The 19308-nt window shown below is 38.4% G+C and overlaps 2 protein-coding genes across 11 annotated transcripts in view; one reads left to right on the forward strand and one right to left on the reverse strand.

Moving 5' to 3' along the window:
- LOC119548666 overlaps positions 1-19308 on the forward strand; it is a 131506-nt gene that overhangs the window by 19916 nt on the left and 92282 nt on the right. For all 5 annotated transcript variants that reach the window (XR_005219317.1, XM_037856098.1, XM_037856095.1 and 2 more), the window contains exon 3: positions 17228-18098. Coding sequence is in view for 4 of the 5 variants with exons in the window: in XM_037856098.1 (XP_037712026.1) it covers positions 17395-18098 (704 nt within the window). In the remaining variant the exon portion in view is untranslated. The remainder of the gene's footprint in view (positions 1-17227; positions 18099-19308) is intronic.
- LOC119548667 (cGMP-dependent protein kinase 1) lies at positions 1157-14497 on the reverse strand. Of its 6 annotated transcripts, none has more exons than XM_037856103.1 (11): positions 14170-14497; positions 11354-11568; positions 8259-8330; positions 7005-7880; positions 5171-5328; positions 4788-5071; positions 3829-3998; positions 3528-3766; positions 2772-3092; positions 2483-2714; positions 1157-1894 (listed from the first exon to the last, which is right to left on the reverse strand). In XM_037856103.1, exons 2-11 carry the CDS (start codon positions 11456-11458, stop codon positions 1379-1381), a joined length of 2973 nt encoding a protein of 990 aa, XP_037712031.1. In that variant the 5' UTR covers positions 11459-11568; positions 14170-14497; the 3' UTR covers positions 1157-1378. The 6 variants fall into 6 exon arrangements, with proteins under 6 accessions (XP_037712031.1, XP_037712030.1, XP_037712029.1 ...); XM_037856102.1 differs by having other exon boundaries at positions 13932-14497; XM_037856101.1 differs by having other exon boundaries at positions 13884-14497.

Genomic DNA, 19308 nt, shown 5'->3' on the forward strand with positions numbered 1-19308 from the left:
CCCCTTTACTGAACGGAATTTCAATTGATTTGTCTTCTTAGAAGTATCTGTGTTACGAATGATTGGGCATGGTCTATAGGGTTTTAAATTAACCATGGTGCTCCATAGAAGTTTTCAATTTGCCTAATTTTCTACATAGTTAAGTGATTTAATCGGTGAAGTGAAAGAAATTTCTAGAGGTTTGAAACCTTTTCAATAAATGTCTAAAAGTATGCTGTAAAAAATATAAGACTGCTTTTTGGAATATATATTTTTGGGAATTCTCTTCACCAAATAAATTGTAGCATACTTTTAGACGGTTTTAAAATAGCTTGAGTCATATGTAAGATCTTGTAATTTCGATGAATTTTGCAAAGATTGATTTTAGAATGATGAATGATTTTTAAGATCTTTTGAAAAGGTGCCCAAAAATATGCTATGAAAAGTAGGGCAGTTGCTTTATGTCATTTATCCTTAGAACTTCTACACAGCAAATATTTTGTGGCATACTTTTAGACTCCTTTTATAGACAAACAACTAAGCAACAAACTGTATAGCTAGAAATTTCAATAAACGCAATATGGCGTTGTAAATTTGATTGTGAGTCTCAAAACTGCATTAAGACTCTGTTAGTAATAGGGAAAACAACAAGGCCATAGTAGGTGATGAAAGCCCCGCACAAATGATGATGTATTCAGGACAGACAGGACAAAGGAACTACATTGATATTGATGACGATGATAAATGCTAGTATGTAGCAAAACAAGGCGGGGGCGTCACAATAAGTTAGGTTGTATAACTAAGAGATCTCCCTGCTGGAGACAAAGTGGTCTTATATTTCGCAACTTTGTGGAATTGCAGTTGGCAAGCAGAGAGCGGGATGGAATGGAATGGCTAAATTGAATTTGTTTACTTACCTGTGGTGTGTGTCGGTGAAAGCCAAAGAAAACCAGTTTGCGGTTCTAATTGATGCCGCGAGTACAAATAAACCTTCGGGCCCAGCTGCCCAAGCAGTCTATGTTGACTTTCAAAGCAAGTAACTTGTCAAATGTTTCAAAAGAAATGTTGAAAACGAGTCATTTGAAAGGTCAAAGCCATTACCATTGAAAGGTACTCAAAGAACTTACTTGAATATGCCATGGGCTCCCTACCAAAGACTTTTTACAAATTGGTGATATAATTGTTCATGTTTAATTTAGTCAATTTAAAGTGTACTTTACAACTTACAACTACAGCTCTTAGCATTAGAATAAAATATGTAACGAATGGTTAATAGGACTTATTTTCGAAGCTAGTAATTAATACGAGGTTGTTATGGCTGCTACGTGGGTAATACCCAAAATTACATAAGAAAACTTTAAACTAATATCCGAAATTGTACATAATTTACTTCTCAGCTTTAAAAGTCTTTATCCCAACCGCTCAATTCCTCCGGTGGTTCGTAGTCGTTTTCCACACCCGATGGCCCAAAATATTGCAGGTCCGTCCAACTTTTCAGGGGTCTCTTGATGGGGGAGGGCAATTGCTTCAGTTTCAGTCGCTGCCAATCCAGACTTTCGAACCAGCTGTGCCGCTTAATATCGGCGATTCCCTTGCGTTGGTATCCTAGTCTTTCAGCCGGAAGTTGCTTGCAAAGATGGCGGACCAAGTGCTGGGCGGACTTGGGGATTCGCGATGGCATGTGGATAACGTCGATGCCACTGAGGATTTGCTGATAGATCTTGATCTGATTAACGCCCCTGAAGGGGGTTTTACCCACAAGCAGTTCGTACACAAGAATTCCCAGCGCCCAGTAGTCTACGGCTCGATCGTGTCCACGATCCAGGATTATCTCAGGAGCCACATACTCTGGAGTTCCGGCGAAGGTATTGGTCTTCTCATTGTGCCGCACAAACTTTGCAAACCCAAAATCAACCTGGAACAAACGTAGGATTTCTATAGTTACACAACCTAATTAAGGGTGGTACAAAAATTTCAGGAGTTTTAAAATCTAAAATAAACTTCAAATCAGGAAATAAGAAGATATACTTGACCAGATTCAGGCATCATTTTAAGTTTTTTCAAATCTTTAAATATTTTATATGACTAAAGGTTTCAATTCTTAGAGAGGTGTCTAAAAGTATGCAGTAAAAAAATAGAACTTCCTCCAACACACATATATAGACGCTTTTAGACGCTTTTTAAAGTGATATAGCGAACTGTTTAGAGATTTTTAAAATAAAATTTTATAACTCTAAAAAAACTCTCTAAAAGTATGCAGTAAAAAATGTGACTGTAAAACTTCAAATATAGAGTCTACTTTTAGAAGCTTTTCTAAGTAATACAAAATTCTTTAGAGATTAAATATCAAACGTTTAACAAATGATGTCTACAAGTATGACGCTAAAAATGGGGCTTTAAATCTCAAATCTATAGTAGTCTATAGTAGTCTACTTTTAGTAGCTTTTTTAAGAGTTTTCAAACATATATAGATTTCTTGGACTATTGTTTCACATTCCCATACCAATTTGCAGTAGCCATCCGTGCCCAGCATCAGGTTCTCGGGCTTCAAGTCTCTGTAAATGAAGTTGTGCGAGTGCAAGTAATCGAAGGCCTCGACGACACAGCCCGCTATAAATTTAGCGGTCTTCTCATCGAAATACTGGCGCTTTGACATCACCGTCCATACATCACCGCCCATGCACGCCTCCATTAGGAAGTAAACGTATTTGTCATTGCGGTACGTGCGGTAGAGTCTGAAATAAAATAACATTTAATATTGGACGAAGTTAAGTGCCTGAGTTACGACTCACTGTACTATGAAGGGCGAATGGCGGCACTTAATCATTACGTTCTTCTCGTTGTAAACGTGCTCTATTTGATCTTGTTTGACCACCTCGATTTTCTTGATGATCTTCAGGGCCAGAGCCTGTTGGCCGAGGGCCACCAGATCCACGCGGCCAAAGGCTCCGCAGCCCAGAGTGGCTATCTTCTTCAGTTCCGAGATGGCCACCTGGGAGTATTCGTTGTCGAATTCCAGGGATTTGTTACTAGATCGACCGCTCGTATCGCTCCGCTGGCTGCTGGGCTTCTCGCGCAGCTGTTTGATGGTTCCCAAATAGCTTATGAAGGCTCTAAGCATGGGAAAATAGTATAAGACGGATGGAAGATATTTCATAAATTTAAAATTTACAGTGCTTATTATTAAACAGTATATCACTATCTTTAAGATATTTCAAAAACTTATAGTATTTGTGTGGTTTCTATAAGTTGAAGCGAGTAGTCCTGAGCTTTCTCACTTTAGTATAATAATATTGTACTACAGTATGTCCTAAATTTTAAAAAATCATCATTAATCATCATCATCTCAAATTTTAAAAGTTCAGGGAATGCTTTTAGTTGGGTGGTATTTAAATATTTGGCTGAATCTGTTAGAATTTAATAATAATATTTAATTTCTTAGCTTATTGTTGTTTATAATATATAATTATTTTCCTATAATTTACATGTTTCATCAGTTATGGCAATTATCATTACTTTACCGAATACATATTGTTTTTGGTACTCACTCTCTGTCCAACATAAGCACCTCGGTGCCCGGGGCATCGGCATAAACACTGGCCTGTCGGACATCCGCGTTCAATAGGGCCTGCTCCCCGAAGTAGTCCCCCCGCTTCCGCTTGGCCACAATCTGCTCCTGATTCTGTTCATCCCGCTTCTTTATGGTCACGGTTCCGCACCGTATGATATAAAACTCGTTGCCCACCTCGCCTTCGCGCACAATACAGCTGTCGGTCTCGTAGAATTTCTGGAATACAATGGAGTAATTGAGTTGGGTTGCGTCTATCGATAGCTCGGCTGACTTATTACCCTTTGCAGGAGATCTACGACTTTGAGCAGCAGACTCTGGTCGAACTCCTGTAAAAACGGTGCCGACCGCAGGAACTGAAGGTTTTCCTCGCGCTCCCTGGAGCCAGAGATTTGCATGATGGCCCGGAAGGTTTCGCGTGTGATTTTCCAAACGCGTGCATCGGTGGCAGCTAGAAAGGATAAAATCCAACGGAGTTGTATTTCAAGGACACAGAGAAAAAAATCTATGAGTTATCATAGGATATAATTTGGATAAAATTGAGCATCATTTTATCATAGGATATAGTTTTTGAGAGTAATTCCCTTACTGAGAGTAATTTTTCTCTCTTTTACCTCCTTTTCAGTTTAAGAGAATTTTAAGAAATACCAGTTCTTAATATCAATTTGACATTGCTCAATACCATTTCCCAATATCAAAGTTACATTATTCAGTATCACTTTAACATTGTTCAACGATATCTCTGCAATCTTGCATTTTGCTCTCTTCTTTATTATTGAGAGTAATTCCCTTACTGAGAGTAATTTTTCTCACTTTTATCTCCTTTTCAGTTTAAAAGAATTTTAAGAAATGCCAGTTCTCAATATCAATTTGACATTGCTCAAAACCATTTCTCAATATCAAACTTACATTATTGAGTATCACTTTAACATTATTCAACGATATCACTGCTATCTTGCATTTTGCTCTCTTTTTTATTTCTGAGAGTAATTCTCTTACCAAGAGTATTTTTTCTCTCTCTGTTATCTCCTTTTAGCTTAAGAGAATTTTAAGAAATACCAGTTCTCAATATCAATTTGACATTGCTCAATATCATTTCTAAATATCAAAGTTACATTATTCAGTATCACTTTAACATTGTTCAGCGATAAGACTGATGCCATTAATAACATTGATCCTTTGGTGATTTTTTTCTGTGTACCTATATTTTTCCCTATTTTTCCCAAAGCAAAGAACCTACCCTGTATGGTGGCCTGTCGCGGGGCATTGTAGAGGATGGCCAGTTCGCCAAAGACGGTGGCCGGTCCGAAGTTGGCCACCAGCTGGCCCCCACGGATGACATCGTACTGCCCCTCGGCGGACACATATATCTCGGAGCCCTCCTCGTGCTCGTGGATGATGAGGCTGTGCTTCCTGTAGCTGGCCGGCCCCATTGCATTGATAACCATCTCTTTGCGCTCCTTGTCCATTAGATTATTAAGGAAATCATTGCGCTCAATGGCCGTTCGTATGAGATTGCGTGTGCTGTGGGGCGGATTCGTTGGATATCATTGGTTGGGTGGGGGCGGTAATAACCCTAGGATTGTTTGTTTTTCTCTAATTCAGCTTGGTTGTTTCACTTACGCTTCGTCCTTTGCAATAAATTCGATTTCAATGTTGCCTTGAATGGGGAAATTGGGACGGACATAGATGAGGCCACCTTCCACGCGATGGGTCTTCGGTGTTGGGGTATCGCTGGTTTTCTGAGTCAAGCCGCCCTCCTCCGTTTTTGCTATTTGATCCTGGTAGTTTTCATGCGAAATGGGCGGAAAAAAAGGGAATAGATACTCTTAATATAGCTGATAAGAGCTCAGATTGTATTTCGCTTAAATACGATTTTTACTTAATGGTTTCTGATAAGCCTCTGGAAATTTGTTTCTATAAAGTCTTGGTTTTTTACCAAAAATAAGTAACCTGAGAAAATATTAAGGAAACTGGCAACAAAAGTACTTGGTAGTAAACGTTAAGTAAAAACACCATATTGTCTTGAGCAGCATTATTTCGCTATATTGGACCGATTAGCCACAGGCTGCCAATGGAGCACATCCAAAACAGCAGGGGAAAGTGCCTTTTTTGGTTGGCGCAAAGTTTTGGTCCGTGTCTGTTGGCGAACAATTAACATTTAACTTGTTTTTACAAGTGTGCTGGGCGCACGGTTCAATTGCAGGCAGCTGTTCGGTGTTTCAGTTTCCCCAGTTTTGCCTTTGGGCAATGGAGGGCTAAATGTTGACTCCCACATAAAAGTTGCATCAAATAGCAAATGGAGTGTAGCTTTCCGACAGTCAAACACACACACAACCTGTCAGAGGAGAAAAGTTTCTGGGTTTCTGAATAAACATACATGAAGCGAAACTAGTTACTTGTTTTCGGCAAGCCTTAGTACGTAGAGCAGAAAGGAACTACAAAGTTTTGACATAAAGTCTAACAATTATGGAAAAAAAAATAAAAACTTATACATCTAACCACAAAACACTCAAAAACTGTCATAACCTATAATGCTTCCTGCATTGCTCAAAACAATTTCCTTTTATTGCAAACTATAATAAATTGTATGCAACATTTTTAGGAAATATTTTATAAAATATAAGGGCAGAGAAAGTTGTGGGTAAAATTCTAAATTTTAGATCCTTTCGATTTCTAAGTGAATTTTAATAAAATATCTTTTACTTTATCAGAAGGTATATGAAATTTGTGCTGTTTCTTACAATGTCTATTAATCCTTACCAATGATAAAAAAGTTTATATATAGTGTTTGGCATTATAAAGAAATCGAAAATAAAATACATTTTCCCTTTAAAATTGTGAATAAAAATAATAATATATATTATTATTAAATATTCTGAATTATTTAAGCAAACATCTTGTGATCTAAAAATTATTCAACAAAGCAGTCCCTGACATTTTTTTTATTTATCTTAAAATAGAGTATAGTAATAGTAGAAGAATTAAAAGTCAAAAGAAAATCAAAACATCAAAAAATTTCAATTAAAATAGCCTGTCATTTTATAAAATACATAGTAATCAAATAAAATCATCATAGGCCTTTAAAAAAAATTAATGATGTTTTTTAAATGAACCTGATATTCTATGAATACTTTTTTTACATTTTATTCTTTATCGTTAAATTACTTTTATCATGTGGTTTTACTTTTAAGCCCTAAACTAGGGAAAAGAGCACGTAGTAAGTTTTTCTGCGGAAATGATCTAGTAAACATTATTGAAGGGACACAAAGAGAGGGTGATAAAATGTGAAGTTTTCCACCTAGAACTAGAAAAGTTAACCATCTTCGCTGCTACTATTAAACCCACATAGTCCTTAAAAGAACTGAGTTCCCTTCTCCCAGCGACATTCACCGGCGTGAGTGTTTGAAAAGCCGCAGAGTTCTGGCCATTCCTGTCCAGCCACCTCATTACTTACCCGACTATTCGAGGCATCCTGCAGGAGGTCCTGCGAGCGCTCCACGCTCCGCTTCTTCCTCAAGTGGAGGGGCGTGCCGGGGACGAGGAGTTCGGGGGGCAGCGGCGGTGCCGGCGGTATGTTAATATCGGGCATCGTGGACACACGTCGGCGACGTGGGTTGTCCGGCTGCGGCGGTATCTGGAGTTGGTTTTGGCTCTGGCTCTTGGCCAGATAATTGAGTGACAGGCTGGCGGAGCTTTTGGCGCGGGGCGGCTCCTTTTGGTCCTGCGGCAGGACGCCATTTGTCAGCTTGCCGTTAATGGCGGCAGTACTACTACCACTGCCACTGCTACTGTTGTTGTTATTGGCATCGCTGCTCTGCCAGGACAAGGTGTCATCCGTCTGCCGGTCGCTTAGTTCCTGCGTGTGACCAATGAAAAACTTTACAGGACCCTCGCAGCCCACAGGTGTTGTGGGCGAGGGTGTGGCTGTGGCCGTGGCGACATCCTCATCGTCACCGCCCTCATCAATTATGCCATTCACATTCACTTTGAGTTTTGACTTGCCGCCAACGAGGACATCGATGGCATGTGCATTAGCACCCGGCTGCTCCTCCTGCTCCTCCCAATCCTGCTGCACCTCCTCCACCTCAATGCTGGGCACCTCGGAGGGCAGGGCGGTGGCCCGTCGCTCTTTGACTGGTTTTAATTTCGAACTTGAGCGTGTGACATTAATTGCACTGCCGCCCAGCGAGGACGACTCCTGCAGTTTGTCCTTGTTGGAGCGAAACTTGCGCTCCAGGTTGCCATTGTTTGCCCCACCATTTTCGGCCACCGATTGCAGGACGGAGGGGGGAGAGCCGGGCGACTGCTGTCTCAGCCTTTGAAGTTTGGCCTAAAGGACCAGGGAGCAAGGACCAAGGACATCCACCAAACATCCACCAAAGACAAACACAGCGGTGCAAAAGTTTTCGGAGTTCCGTGGACAGCGGAGGCGTTGACGGGTGTGTATATATTTACAAGTGTTTTGTGCCGATATTATAGCATTGTGTGTACCCCGAATCGTTTGAAAGTATAAGAAACATACAAGCATGTGTGCAAATATTAGTCGAGTTCCACAAAGACAGGTGGAACAGGTGGGGAGTATATAGATATGGGTAAAGAAAGGTGGGTACATAGTGCAGTTAGCAGATTTCTGGCTACGGGGCTCTGAGTTCTGGTTTCTGGGTTATGGTTTCTGGGATATGATATATGGTTATTGAAGGAAACTCACCTCACTGGCACTTGGAGTAACGATGGGCGAGTACAGAGGCTTCTCCTCGCGACGAATGTACAGACCAATTTGCTGAAACACAAATGACCCATATTAATAACATTTTATTTACAAGATTTGTAAGCACGAGTAATAAACACTTCCCTCTGCCATCTGTTTATACATGCCCTTAATTGGCTTAAATAAATATTGACTCAAAAAAATCGTACTATAAGTACAAACAATGTAAGCCGCAAAATCATCAACAGAAGCCTTTTTTATTAGCCCACTTATGACTAATATTTACTTTGCATGAATTATTGCTTTATTCCGCTGACACAAAGGTACTTTTCGATTCAACTCACACTTATATGGATACAACATAAATACTATTTAAAGATAACATCAAAAGTAATCAAAAATGTTACACTAGTACGGTTCTCATTTAAGATAATAATAATAGTTAAGATAATAATTTATATATTTTAAAAATTCGAATTTTGTTACTTTCCGATTCTACAAATTACCTGATATATATTTAATAAGACTAATAATTTATTCTTTGAAAATACTTAAAGAAAGAACATTTTGATTCTATGAAACAATCTTTTATTTTTGTTATTTGTTTTTTTGTTAGTAACTCTTTTTGTATGACTTCAAAATAAAATACTTTATTTATATTGAACTTATATCTATTTCTGTAAAAGTAATTTGATGCTAAACATTTTTTCCTACAAATTTTTTAGCCACACTCTCCCCTTAAGCCTTCAATAGGCCGAAACCAACCAATTTCCATTGTCATTTTCTTTTTTAAATACATGGCTTTACCATACATAATACCCTACCCATTTAAGTTGCCCAATTGTGTCCCTATTTCGACCATTCAGCACGTCATTTACGCATTCCCCGTACAAATTCCGGATTGATTGGCTTAAATTGGTGATAAACGGAAAGCTTTGAACAAATCTCACAAATTACCATAAGCATTGTTGATTTACAAACGTATTATTCCATCTCGACTTCATGACTTGTAACCTCTTCAAAAGCGAAAAAGTTTTGACACGGGTGGCTGTCATATGTCGTAAAGTATTTTTAAGTTATGTTTTTTTCCATTGTGCAAAATGGTTTAAAAATAACTAAGGCAGTTATGACTTGTGCTTGTCATAAGTCATAATTTAGTTTGAACTTATTGCTGCTTTTAGTATTTCTAATATGAATTGACTACAAAATTATTTTAAGTTTCAACTTGGTATGTAAATATTTTAAGTTCACTCAGTTGAAAAGCATCATATCTTTCAATTGGCAAGGGTTCTAATGAAAAATTCAAGCCTGTTTTGGGGCCCAGTGAAGACACAAATAAACTCGTGTCAATTTGCGAATCGCCTGGATGGATATGCTTTGATATGCTAATCGACCTAAACGACGGCATTTTGACAGGTTTTCCGTTTTCCCACGGAAGCGCCAAATTCTGTTTTTGGCCGATAAAGTCAGCGATAACGCAGACTTGCAGTTTTTGTGGGGTGGAGGTTCCCAAATCCCTCTGATTCTCAGTCTACGTCATTTCACGTATTCCTCCCCGGGGCCCTTTGCCTTTCTAACGGCCTTGGCCCCCAAACTCCCGCAGTTATTTAGAATTACGGCGACATGTAAGTTGTGCGTGCAATCACGTTCATTTCAGTTCTGCCGCCTGGAACCATGTCATTCCCAGTCCTACTCCTAGTACTTCCCAGTAAAAAGACAGCTACAGATGTTTCTATAGATAGCCCAGACATCCGACGGATCCTGCATATTTATACGTCATTTGGAGCCACGACTGCAAGCTGCTCACTCACATATTTTGTTTTTAGATTTATGCATGAGCTGAAAGCCCCCCCCCACTGGTGAATGATTTTTCTTACGATTCTCGTATCTTCCCACACCTATTTATATGCATGCTTATCATATTTTTGCATACCTAATACCAACTCGTCGTAGAATGTTTGTTATTGATGAAACGCCAGGATTGCAGATAGTTAAGTGCCGTGCAGATTGAAGTATTCCCTGAAGTCGGTCCTTGTGACAATTTGTCAAAGTATCTCGAGAAAATATACAAATGTATTTGAGCTGTTTGTTTTTTATTAAATTGGAATCTTTGTTTGTGCATATTTTTTTGAAAGTACTGGTTTATTGTTTTGGCAAACCTTCCAAATATATTTTATTTGCTCAACGAACTTTGCTCATATATAAACAAAAGTTAATGGGAAATCACCCATCGGCACTCGTGTTTTTCCCTATATTATTTTTGGTTGTAAGATAAGCCTGTTAAAAAGTAAGCGTCATGGGCAAAAAATTAGTGATAAAAAAAACTAGGTTTCGCTCCAAACACTTTTTAACGTGATTCAATACCCTATGTTTGGGGAGTACAAGGTCATTGCCGCTCTTAAGAATAGACGGAATATTATTAGAAGAAAACAGGAAACTAGAAATAAACACAGAGATAAATATTCAAGTATATTGTTCTTGAATTAAGAACAATCGTTCCTAAAAGCCGTGTAAGCACATTTTTGTATCAATGTTCTTGATATTAGAACGAAGTGTTGAGAAAAGAGATATACAATGTAAATACCGCCAATTCAACTTGATTCGAGCAAAATGAATACATTTTCTACTTTAAATATGTTGTCTGTTTTTAAGAACATTTTCAACTCAAATGAGAACGTCAGAATTCTCTCTGTGAAGTAATATACTACTATTTTCAGTTTTGATAAGAACTGTAAAATATATGTGCTGGACTTAATAACATATTATTGTCTTAAGTTTGGAGATCAAAGGTATATGATATTTTAGTACTTTTTATTAAAGCTAGTATATTGGGTATCTTTGATCCTGCACCACCCCAATTTATTTACTATTCCGTTTAGAGATCAAAGGTGCTTGATATGTTAGTATTTTTTATATCTAGTGTATTGGGTATCTTTGAGTCTACACAGCCCCATTTTATTTGCCGTTTCGCTACACATTATTTATGGTTTTCTCTCGTCGCCCCGATTAACTTAATTAAGCACTTGATGAACTTATCAGTCGAGTTATCAGACAAGTGCAATACTAAAGCGTGATCTGTGGCACGCGGAACTCACCACTGGACTATCTTGTGTGTTGAGTATCGTATCGGTGTTTTCATCTTGGGCGGGGGTGAATTTGTTTTTGCTGCGATGATGGAAAAGTCGGGGAAAGCAGGCCATATTGTCGTCGATTCGGATCGGGCTAATGTATCTGTATCTGTATCTGGCTACTCTTTTATTAGCCGTGGCTAGTCGCTGGCTCTTTTATCTCAAATCGGTTGCTGCGGTTGCTGCGTGTGGGTTAAACACTTTGATTACCCCGGCCATATTCCCTGATTTATGGTCAAGGATTTAATTGCGGCTATAAATTGGTTGTGTTCGGTTGCAATTGTCGCGGATTATGTATGCTTCGATTGTGATGGGGCTACAATTCGATTTACTTGGAACATTAATTGATAAGCTTTGACTTCTATGTATTTATTTAAAGTCGCTGTATCTAAGCTTTGCAAAAAGTTCTTATCACTTTTATTTAATAATAATCATAATACGTGTGGCTTGGCACATCAAGATTATGGTTCTGACACTTTTGAGGGATTCCGGAAACTGGGTTTTGTGTTGATAAGTTTTATTTATACATAAAAAATGCAGGTTACTTGCAATACTTAAAAATTAAGATTATTTCTTAAGCCTTCTATATATTTTAGGAAAAATTGCCCACAATTTTTAATTAAATAAAAGATATAGAAGTCTTTACATAACGCTTATTTACTGAGTTATATAAAGATGTCAAAAAATATCTATCAAAATGTGGTTTAATAAAGCTAGGGCCCTTGCTTTATTTATCAAATTTTAAATTTAAATGTCCCCTTTATTTAGATGTTAAGACGTAACTATCAAAAAGTGGTTTTATTAAGTTAGGACCCTTGCTTTATTTAAACATTTTAAATTTATTTATTTAGATGTCAAGAAGTAACTATGAAAATGAGGTTTTATAAAGAAAGAACCCTTGCTTTAATTGTCAAATTTAAAATTAAAATTATTCCGTTATTTAGATGTCAAGAAGTAACTATCAAAATGTGGTTTTATAAAGTAAGGAACCATGCTTCAATTGAAAAATGTTTAATTTGAATATTCCATTTATTTTTAATGAAATACAAACGACTCCAAATCAAAGAAATCAGATAAATATATTGAAAAACCGATTGAGTTTTCAGTGTGCAAGTCTGTATCTGGGAAGCTATAACCGGAATCTGGAGAAACTAGAAGTACACACTCAAAGGCAACGAGCCAGATATTGTGCAGGCCATCATCTTTCAGTTGGCAATCAAAAGCAAAGGATTCCAAGGGCACCACTAAATCCAAGGGGTTGACCACATCGGTTTATCAACTGTCCCAGAAAACCGGGAGCAGCATTTGCTTTGCATCTGATAAATTTGTTTGTGGAACAAAAGTTTCAAAGTTCAAAAATTATGCGCATCGTCAACTGGCTGCTTTTCTGATTTCTGTGCTTTAATTGCCGCTGAGAGCGGGAAGTGCTACCAATTTCTCGGGTTTTTGTTTCTGTTCGCGATGAGTCAGTATGCTTGCTGGCTTTTATCATCTATTTGGCTCTTATCGTTTCAAATGCCTAATTGTTTTCTATTTATGCGGTGGGATTTCATTGTTTGGCCAAAAGCTCTGAGGCAAATGCCTTGAACGGCCACCATTCTTGGGGGGTGTGTGAGTTAAGACCCCGAACTTGGAGTATTTACCGGACTCAAAAATCAGATACTCGTAGATATAGCTGGGTTTTATCAACCACGTATTGTATTGTATTTCCTTATACCACTTTTTTTCTGATAACGCCAATGTGCACTTCACATTGGAAAAATAAAGAACTGCTGGCCGTCTGCTTGTTTTGATGGCCATTTGTATCTGGCTTTCACCGCCATGGTTTTTGGAAATAAAAAATGTAAAAAAGCGAGTAAGTAATGGCAAACACAACAGCTACATCAACAATATCGACAAGAGAAAGGCCGGTGTGATTCGGAGCCGCCAGTCACGAGTCACTCATTTATATTAATTTATTGACATTTCGTTTGCAGTTATCAGCACACTTTTCTGCTTCTTTATTTGTTGTTCCGCAGCTCGCTTTTTCATTGCATTTCATAATGAAGTTATTGCTCGATTTGCTCCAGCTCTTTATATTGTTTTTAGGTTTTGATTTCGTTTATAGCATAATCACGTTCACAATGAAATTTTCGTTCAAGGAAACTGTAGTCGTGCTGCGATAAGATTTTTTTTTTATGGCAAAAGGTAAAGTTCACGCATGTTTTTACCGTCTTACAAGGTGATTGGTTATATTATACATAACAAAAACTTCGAAATTGATCCAAATTTAAATCTTTTTTTTTTTTAGTTCTGACGCACAAATTATTTCTTTCACAGGTTAGAGCACTTGAATGTTTTCACAAAGTTGTCGAAGAATATGTCAGCCATATCTTTTGATTAGATATCAATATCAAGAACTTCAAGATGATTGATATATTTGTTGACTTTCCATTTGTCAAACAGAAAGGAGAATGAAATAGAGAGGTGTATTTTGAGGCAGAACACTTTTATTCACCAAAACGAACTCATGGCTTTATAAGTAGCTTTTCACTTTTCAACAAACCACTTGAGTGTGGGACACGCATAGCGGGCATGTCAAGACCGAAAATGACCGTATTATAATCGAGGGAAATACATTCGTGGCTTTTTACTTCCTAAAAAACTGCAAATCCAAAGCCGAAGGGGTCATTTTACACCTTCGCACGTAACCACTTCCGCTCCACGAGGGCCATTCATAGGCTGAATCACTTGGTTTTCGGGGGGGCTACGAGTACGAGGGTACTCCACATATAGAGCACTACCGATCCGCTCCGATCCAAAACGAAACCGAAAACCTTCCGCACACCTGCCGCCGTGGAGGCTGATAACTCGACTAATTTAACGCGGCCAATTTAAATTGGCAATTTGCTCGGCGCGGCTACGGCGACGCCAACTTCGACCGCGACTGCGACCGACTGGCTTTATGTTTATCGGTATCAGTTGAAGTGCCCGCCTAGAGGCCTTATCTATGGAGAAGTGTTGGGCATGCCAGGCGTCACTGTTAACGCGAGACGGTCTTTTGGCCCCAAAAAGCCCATGGGTGTCGCCCAAAAGGGGGTTTAGGCACCCAGAGTAATGGGGACAGGCAAATAGGAAAGTGCTTATCTTGCCCAAACTCTCATTTCCCATCTGCCACATGGCGAAAGTCAAATATGGGTATTTATTTTTAGCGCTGAAAATCTGTTTAACTAGAATTGCCTCAAGTAAACTTGATTTATATTCGGTATACCCGGAAAACCTACTTAAAGTGAAGGAGTTATTACCCAAAACAGTTAAGTTATAACTCTTAAAATTTAGGTATTGCCTGTCTCCCTAATGTAGACATTGGAAATATACTCAGTCAAATATTACACTAAAAAAAAGTATTATCCCAAAATTCAAAAAATTATTTTAATTAAAAAAAATTCATTCTTGTAGTTTGGTAATTCTAATAAAGAAACATTCTACATTTACTTAATTTTAAAAGCAACATTTTTATTATTACATTTTATTTTATTAATAAAATCCGTCTAATTTCTTTTTGAGTTTTATCATATAAAACAATATTTTTTATATATTTATTTTACTTCTATTTTTATTCTGCTTACTCGAATTTTTTATCTGTCTTAAAAAAGGTTTTTTATAGTCTTCCTTTTTTTGGTACTATATTTACTTAAGAAAGCCATATAATATATTATTCTGCAATGCCAAAATAACATAGCATTTGCAAATCATAAATGTTATTAGCCCCGCCAATCTAGAGTAAAAAGGTAACGCCCTTCTACCCATTATGTAAATCAAATGTGTTGACAAATGGCAAGACCTGGCGTCACAAATTAGAATTCTTCAGGCGTTCAAGATAGGCGAAGTTTTTATTCATTATGCCCTTAAATGCGTAACTAAAGCAATTTGAAAGTAGAACTCATTTTCACTCTCGACTTGGGGCCCAAGTCGTGCGCTTTTTCCCGCGACTCCCGACTCTACGTGCCCATATGCCTAAAAGTATGCACGTATCTGCCGACATTGTCGTTTGATTAAACTTGTTAACACACATTCTCCCGCGACATTTTTGCCCACCAGCGGATGTGAAGGCGGATGCCAAAGTTTGCCAGCCAAGACCAAGATCAGGACCGTAACCATCCCATGCCCATCCCATCCAATCTCTTTAAAGTCAAGCGGTGCAAGCTCATTTGGTCCAAGGAAGCCAGGGCCAACGAAACTCGGGCATAAATTCTAAAATATATATCTGACTGGGTATTTCCTGTCCCGGCAGGAAGTTCTATTGCATAATCTTATTAACCACAAACACACACAGCATCGCACACCCACCATACAGGCAGGCACTCTATGAATGCTGAATAATTTATGCATCCAATTCCCAGGCAGCGGCATTTGGCCAGAATTGTTGGCAACTTGCCTGTGGGGGTCTGTGGCAATCCGTATTTTGATTTGGTTTGCCAAGTTTTTACTTTATCCGATTAGCCCATCCTAATTACCACCGGCTGTGTTTGCATAGCTGTGGCACATGTATATTTGAATTGGATTAGATTTGATTGCATTTCTCTATGGCTTTTGTCAAGCCAAGTCCAGTTGCTAAATGTATTTATTAACCCGAGCTTGGGAGCTCACTAATTTTGGGATGTCAGCTCAAAGGAACTATATACACCCAAAAAAAAATCTATCTAGGTAAAATCCTGATTTGTTAAAACTGCCCCAAGACATACTAAATAGGTAATTGTTAAGGAAATAGTAATTTAACAATAAAATGTTGTAAATTGACAGAAAAATTTTACTTTAACTATTGGAATTTTGTTATATTTTTAATGTATTGTTAGGTGTCCAAAAGTATGCAACAATAAATTTGGAACTCAAAAGTACAATAAAATCACTCAGAAGACAACTATCCCTTATTTTAATGCATACTTTTAGACACCTACACTTATATTTTAAAGTGATTTCATAGGTAAATAGGTATATCTTAGAGAAATAGTAATTTATTTATAAAATGTTGTTAATTATTCGAAAATATTGTACTTTCACTATTTAAATGTAATTTTAGGTGTCTAAAAGTATGCAATAATATATTTTAGTTTTATAAATGTAATGAAAGCATTCTGAAACACGACTATCATTTTTTACTGCATACTTTTAGACACCTAGAACTACATTTACAAAACCTAGTGTTATTAGAAAACAGTAAAGTAAACATTTTTGCATAAAAGTTTTACCTAGATATTTTTTTTAGGGAAATAGTAATTTATTTAAAAAATGTGGCTAATTATCCGAAAAATTGTTCTTTCTCTATTTAACTGTAAATTTAGGTGTCTAAAAGTATGCAATAATATATTTTAATTTTATAAATACAATGAAAGCATTTTTACTGCATACTCTTAGACACCTAGAATTAAATTTACAAAACCTAGTGTGTTTTAGCAAACAGTAAAGTAACAATTTTTGCATGGGAGTTTTACCTAGTTTTTTTCTATGCATTTAGACAAGCTGCAAAAAGTGGGGACAAAAAAAAACTAACACTCGAAATATGGGAAAACAATTTGAGGGCTCAAAAGAAAAGCGGGCCGGGCCCTTTGTATTTTTTTGTTTTATGACCAGCCACGCTCGGCGACACCCATGAAGGCCATGATTGATGCGCTCCTCGAGCTCCTTCGCGTTTTAGTGGATTTCGAAATTGCTTTTTTCACGCTGACAGCATACAGTCGGCGGCACAGTGAATGCCGTGAAAGGCCAACGGCAGTTATTCAAATGCAAACGACAGCTGTCAAAATGGTTTTAACTAAAAATTCGACTTTATCTTTCCCTTTTTTTTCTCCACTCTCCTTGCAGCCGGTGTAAGGACCAAAAAAAAAACCAAAATGGGCCAAATGTCAATGAGTGACTGGGCGGTGGCAGCCGCCAGGAAAGCAATTCACGTCCTCGCCGAATGATAAGCTAGCTGCTGGCCAAAAAAACCGAAGAAGAGCTAACAAAGAGAGATCCTTAAAGCCAAGTCAATGACCCTCGTCCGGTTATCAACGACCATATGGCTGATATGGCTCCTGCCGGCGGCGGTCCTGCCCCTCCAAACAGATGCCGCCCACGCCCATGCCGCATTTCCGCTGCCCGCCGTACCGCTTCCGCCGCCGCCCCCCTTCTCCCCTGGCCAAAATCAGTTTGCATTTAACGCCTTTGCCGGCCAGCATGCCTCGGGTGGCGGTGGCCACGCCCCCGCCAGCTCGCCAGGATGCGGGGGCATGTTGAAGGAGCGACATGGCATCATCCAGACACCCAATTTCCCCCATCGATTCGGCACGCCCATCGAATGCGTCTGGATCATCGACGCCTCCGATATGCCGCCCCAGGGTCAGGGAAACGTGTCCATCGTGGTCTATCTCACCCAGCTCTACGTGCTCAGTGGTCTAAAGTTCACGGAGTACATGTACTACTCGGATGACTTCAAGGTACCCGCCCATCGGGTCTTTACGCTCACCGAGGACGATGTCACCCAGGTCACGTGGGTGCAGTTCCACAGCCAGTACCTGGAGATAAGGTTCACCATGGCCACGCTGGATGGAACCCATCTGAGGGCTCTGGATCGCCTGCTGGACGTCTATGGGTTCAACATCACCTACGAGGTGCAGAACGAGGTGAAGACGGCCCAGTGCAATGCGCTGCAGTGCCGCTTCCTGGGCGACTGCTTCGCGAGCTCCGACTTCAGGTGAGTTCTTATAAAATCCCTAATGATAAATACCTATTTTAATATATATAGGGACTGAATATATCTTTACATAAAATGAGAGGAGTTAACATATTTGTACTTCCCTGTCAGAATTTTTAAAAGTGTATTTTACATAGTTAACAACATTCAATAGTTAGAACAGGAACTTGGGTTATTATATACCCTTACTCACACTTACTTAATAAAGATCCATATCGGGCACATAATCAACATGGCGTATGAGTTATTTTTTAAAATAAAATCTTTATAACTATTAAAGTTTCTCTATAAATTTGGCTGTGTTAGTAATTCACGCAATACAGATGTACACTTCGGAACTGTTTATATCAGCCCCATAACCAACATGGCGGATGAGTAATTTGTTCATAATAATTTTATGATATTTTGATAATTAAGTGTTTTTGTAATATACTTTATCCGCAAACAAAAATCATTGATAAAAGCAATAGATATATGATTTAAAATATAAGCAAGGCAGAAGTAGGGGAAAGAACTGTAGATTGGTATAGTTTGGAAGTTGGTACAGTAAATCTATCCCAATATTTTCCACTAAAATTTTTTTAATACAAAATTATGGAAAAGCGCTTAGAGAAAAAATTAAATTAATAGAGGTACCATCATCTTTTGATTCATGATAGAGTTTTTCTAATCCAGAATCCAGAACCTGAACCCAGAACTGCACTTCTAGATTCCATAACTTGAGTTATTGGATCCCTATTTTAAAGTGTGAAGCCTCTATTAGTTTGCGGTTGAATTTTCTAAACTTTCTGGTTTACAATTTTTCTCTTTAAAGAGCTTTAAATTTTTAATTTTTTTTGATTTTTGGGTATTTCCAATGACTTTCAGAATGGAAATCCTTTTTCTCACTTGTTTTATACATTTTGTTCCGAATATTTCTAAAGTTCTAAAGTTAAACCCAACCAAAAATCAGTTCAGACGGGCTGAGTGATTGACGCAGCCGAAATATATGAGTACCCACTGCCCGAGCAATCCGACACGGTTTCCCCGTGGACAAGACCACCTGCGTCCGGAACATGTAGCATATTAAAGCGCAGGCAAAACTTTTCAGCTCCCGTCGACCTTCCAAAATTTGTCGGGGGAAAGTGAAAATGAAAACGGCAGAGGACAGACCCCGGATTCAACTGGGTTTACAATTCCGTTTCCCTTCTGTTCGGACAGAAATCCATAC

The sequence above is a fragment of the Drosophila subpulchrella genome, chromosome 2L, assembly GCF_014743375.2.
Source record: "Drosophila subpulchrella strain 33 F10 #4 breed RU33 chromosome 2L, RU_Dsub_v1.1 Primary Assembly, whole genome shotgun sequence".
In the NCBI taxonomy this organism is placed as follows: Eukaryota; Metazoa; Arthropoda; class Insecta; order Diptera; family Drosophilidae; genus Drosophila; species Drosophila subpulchrella.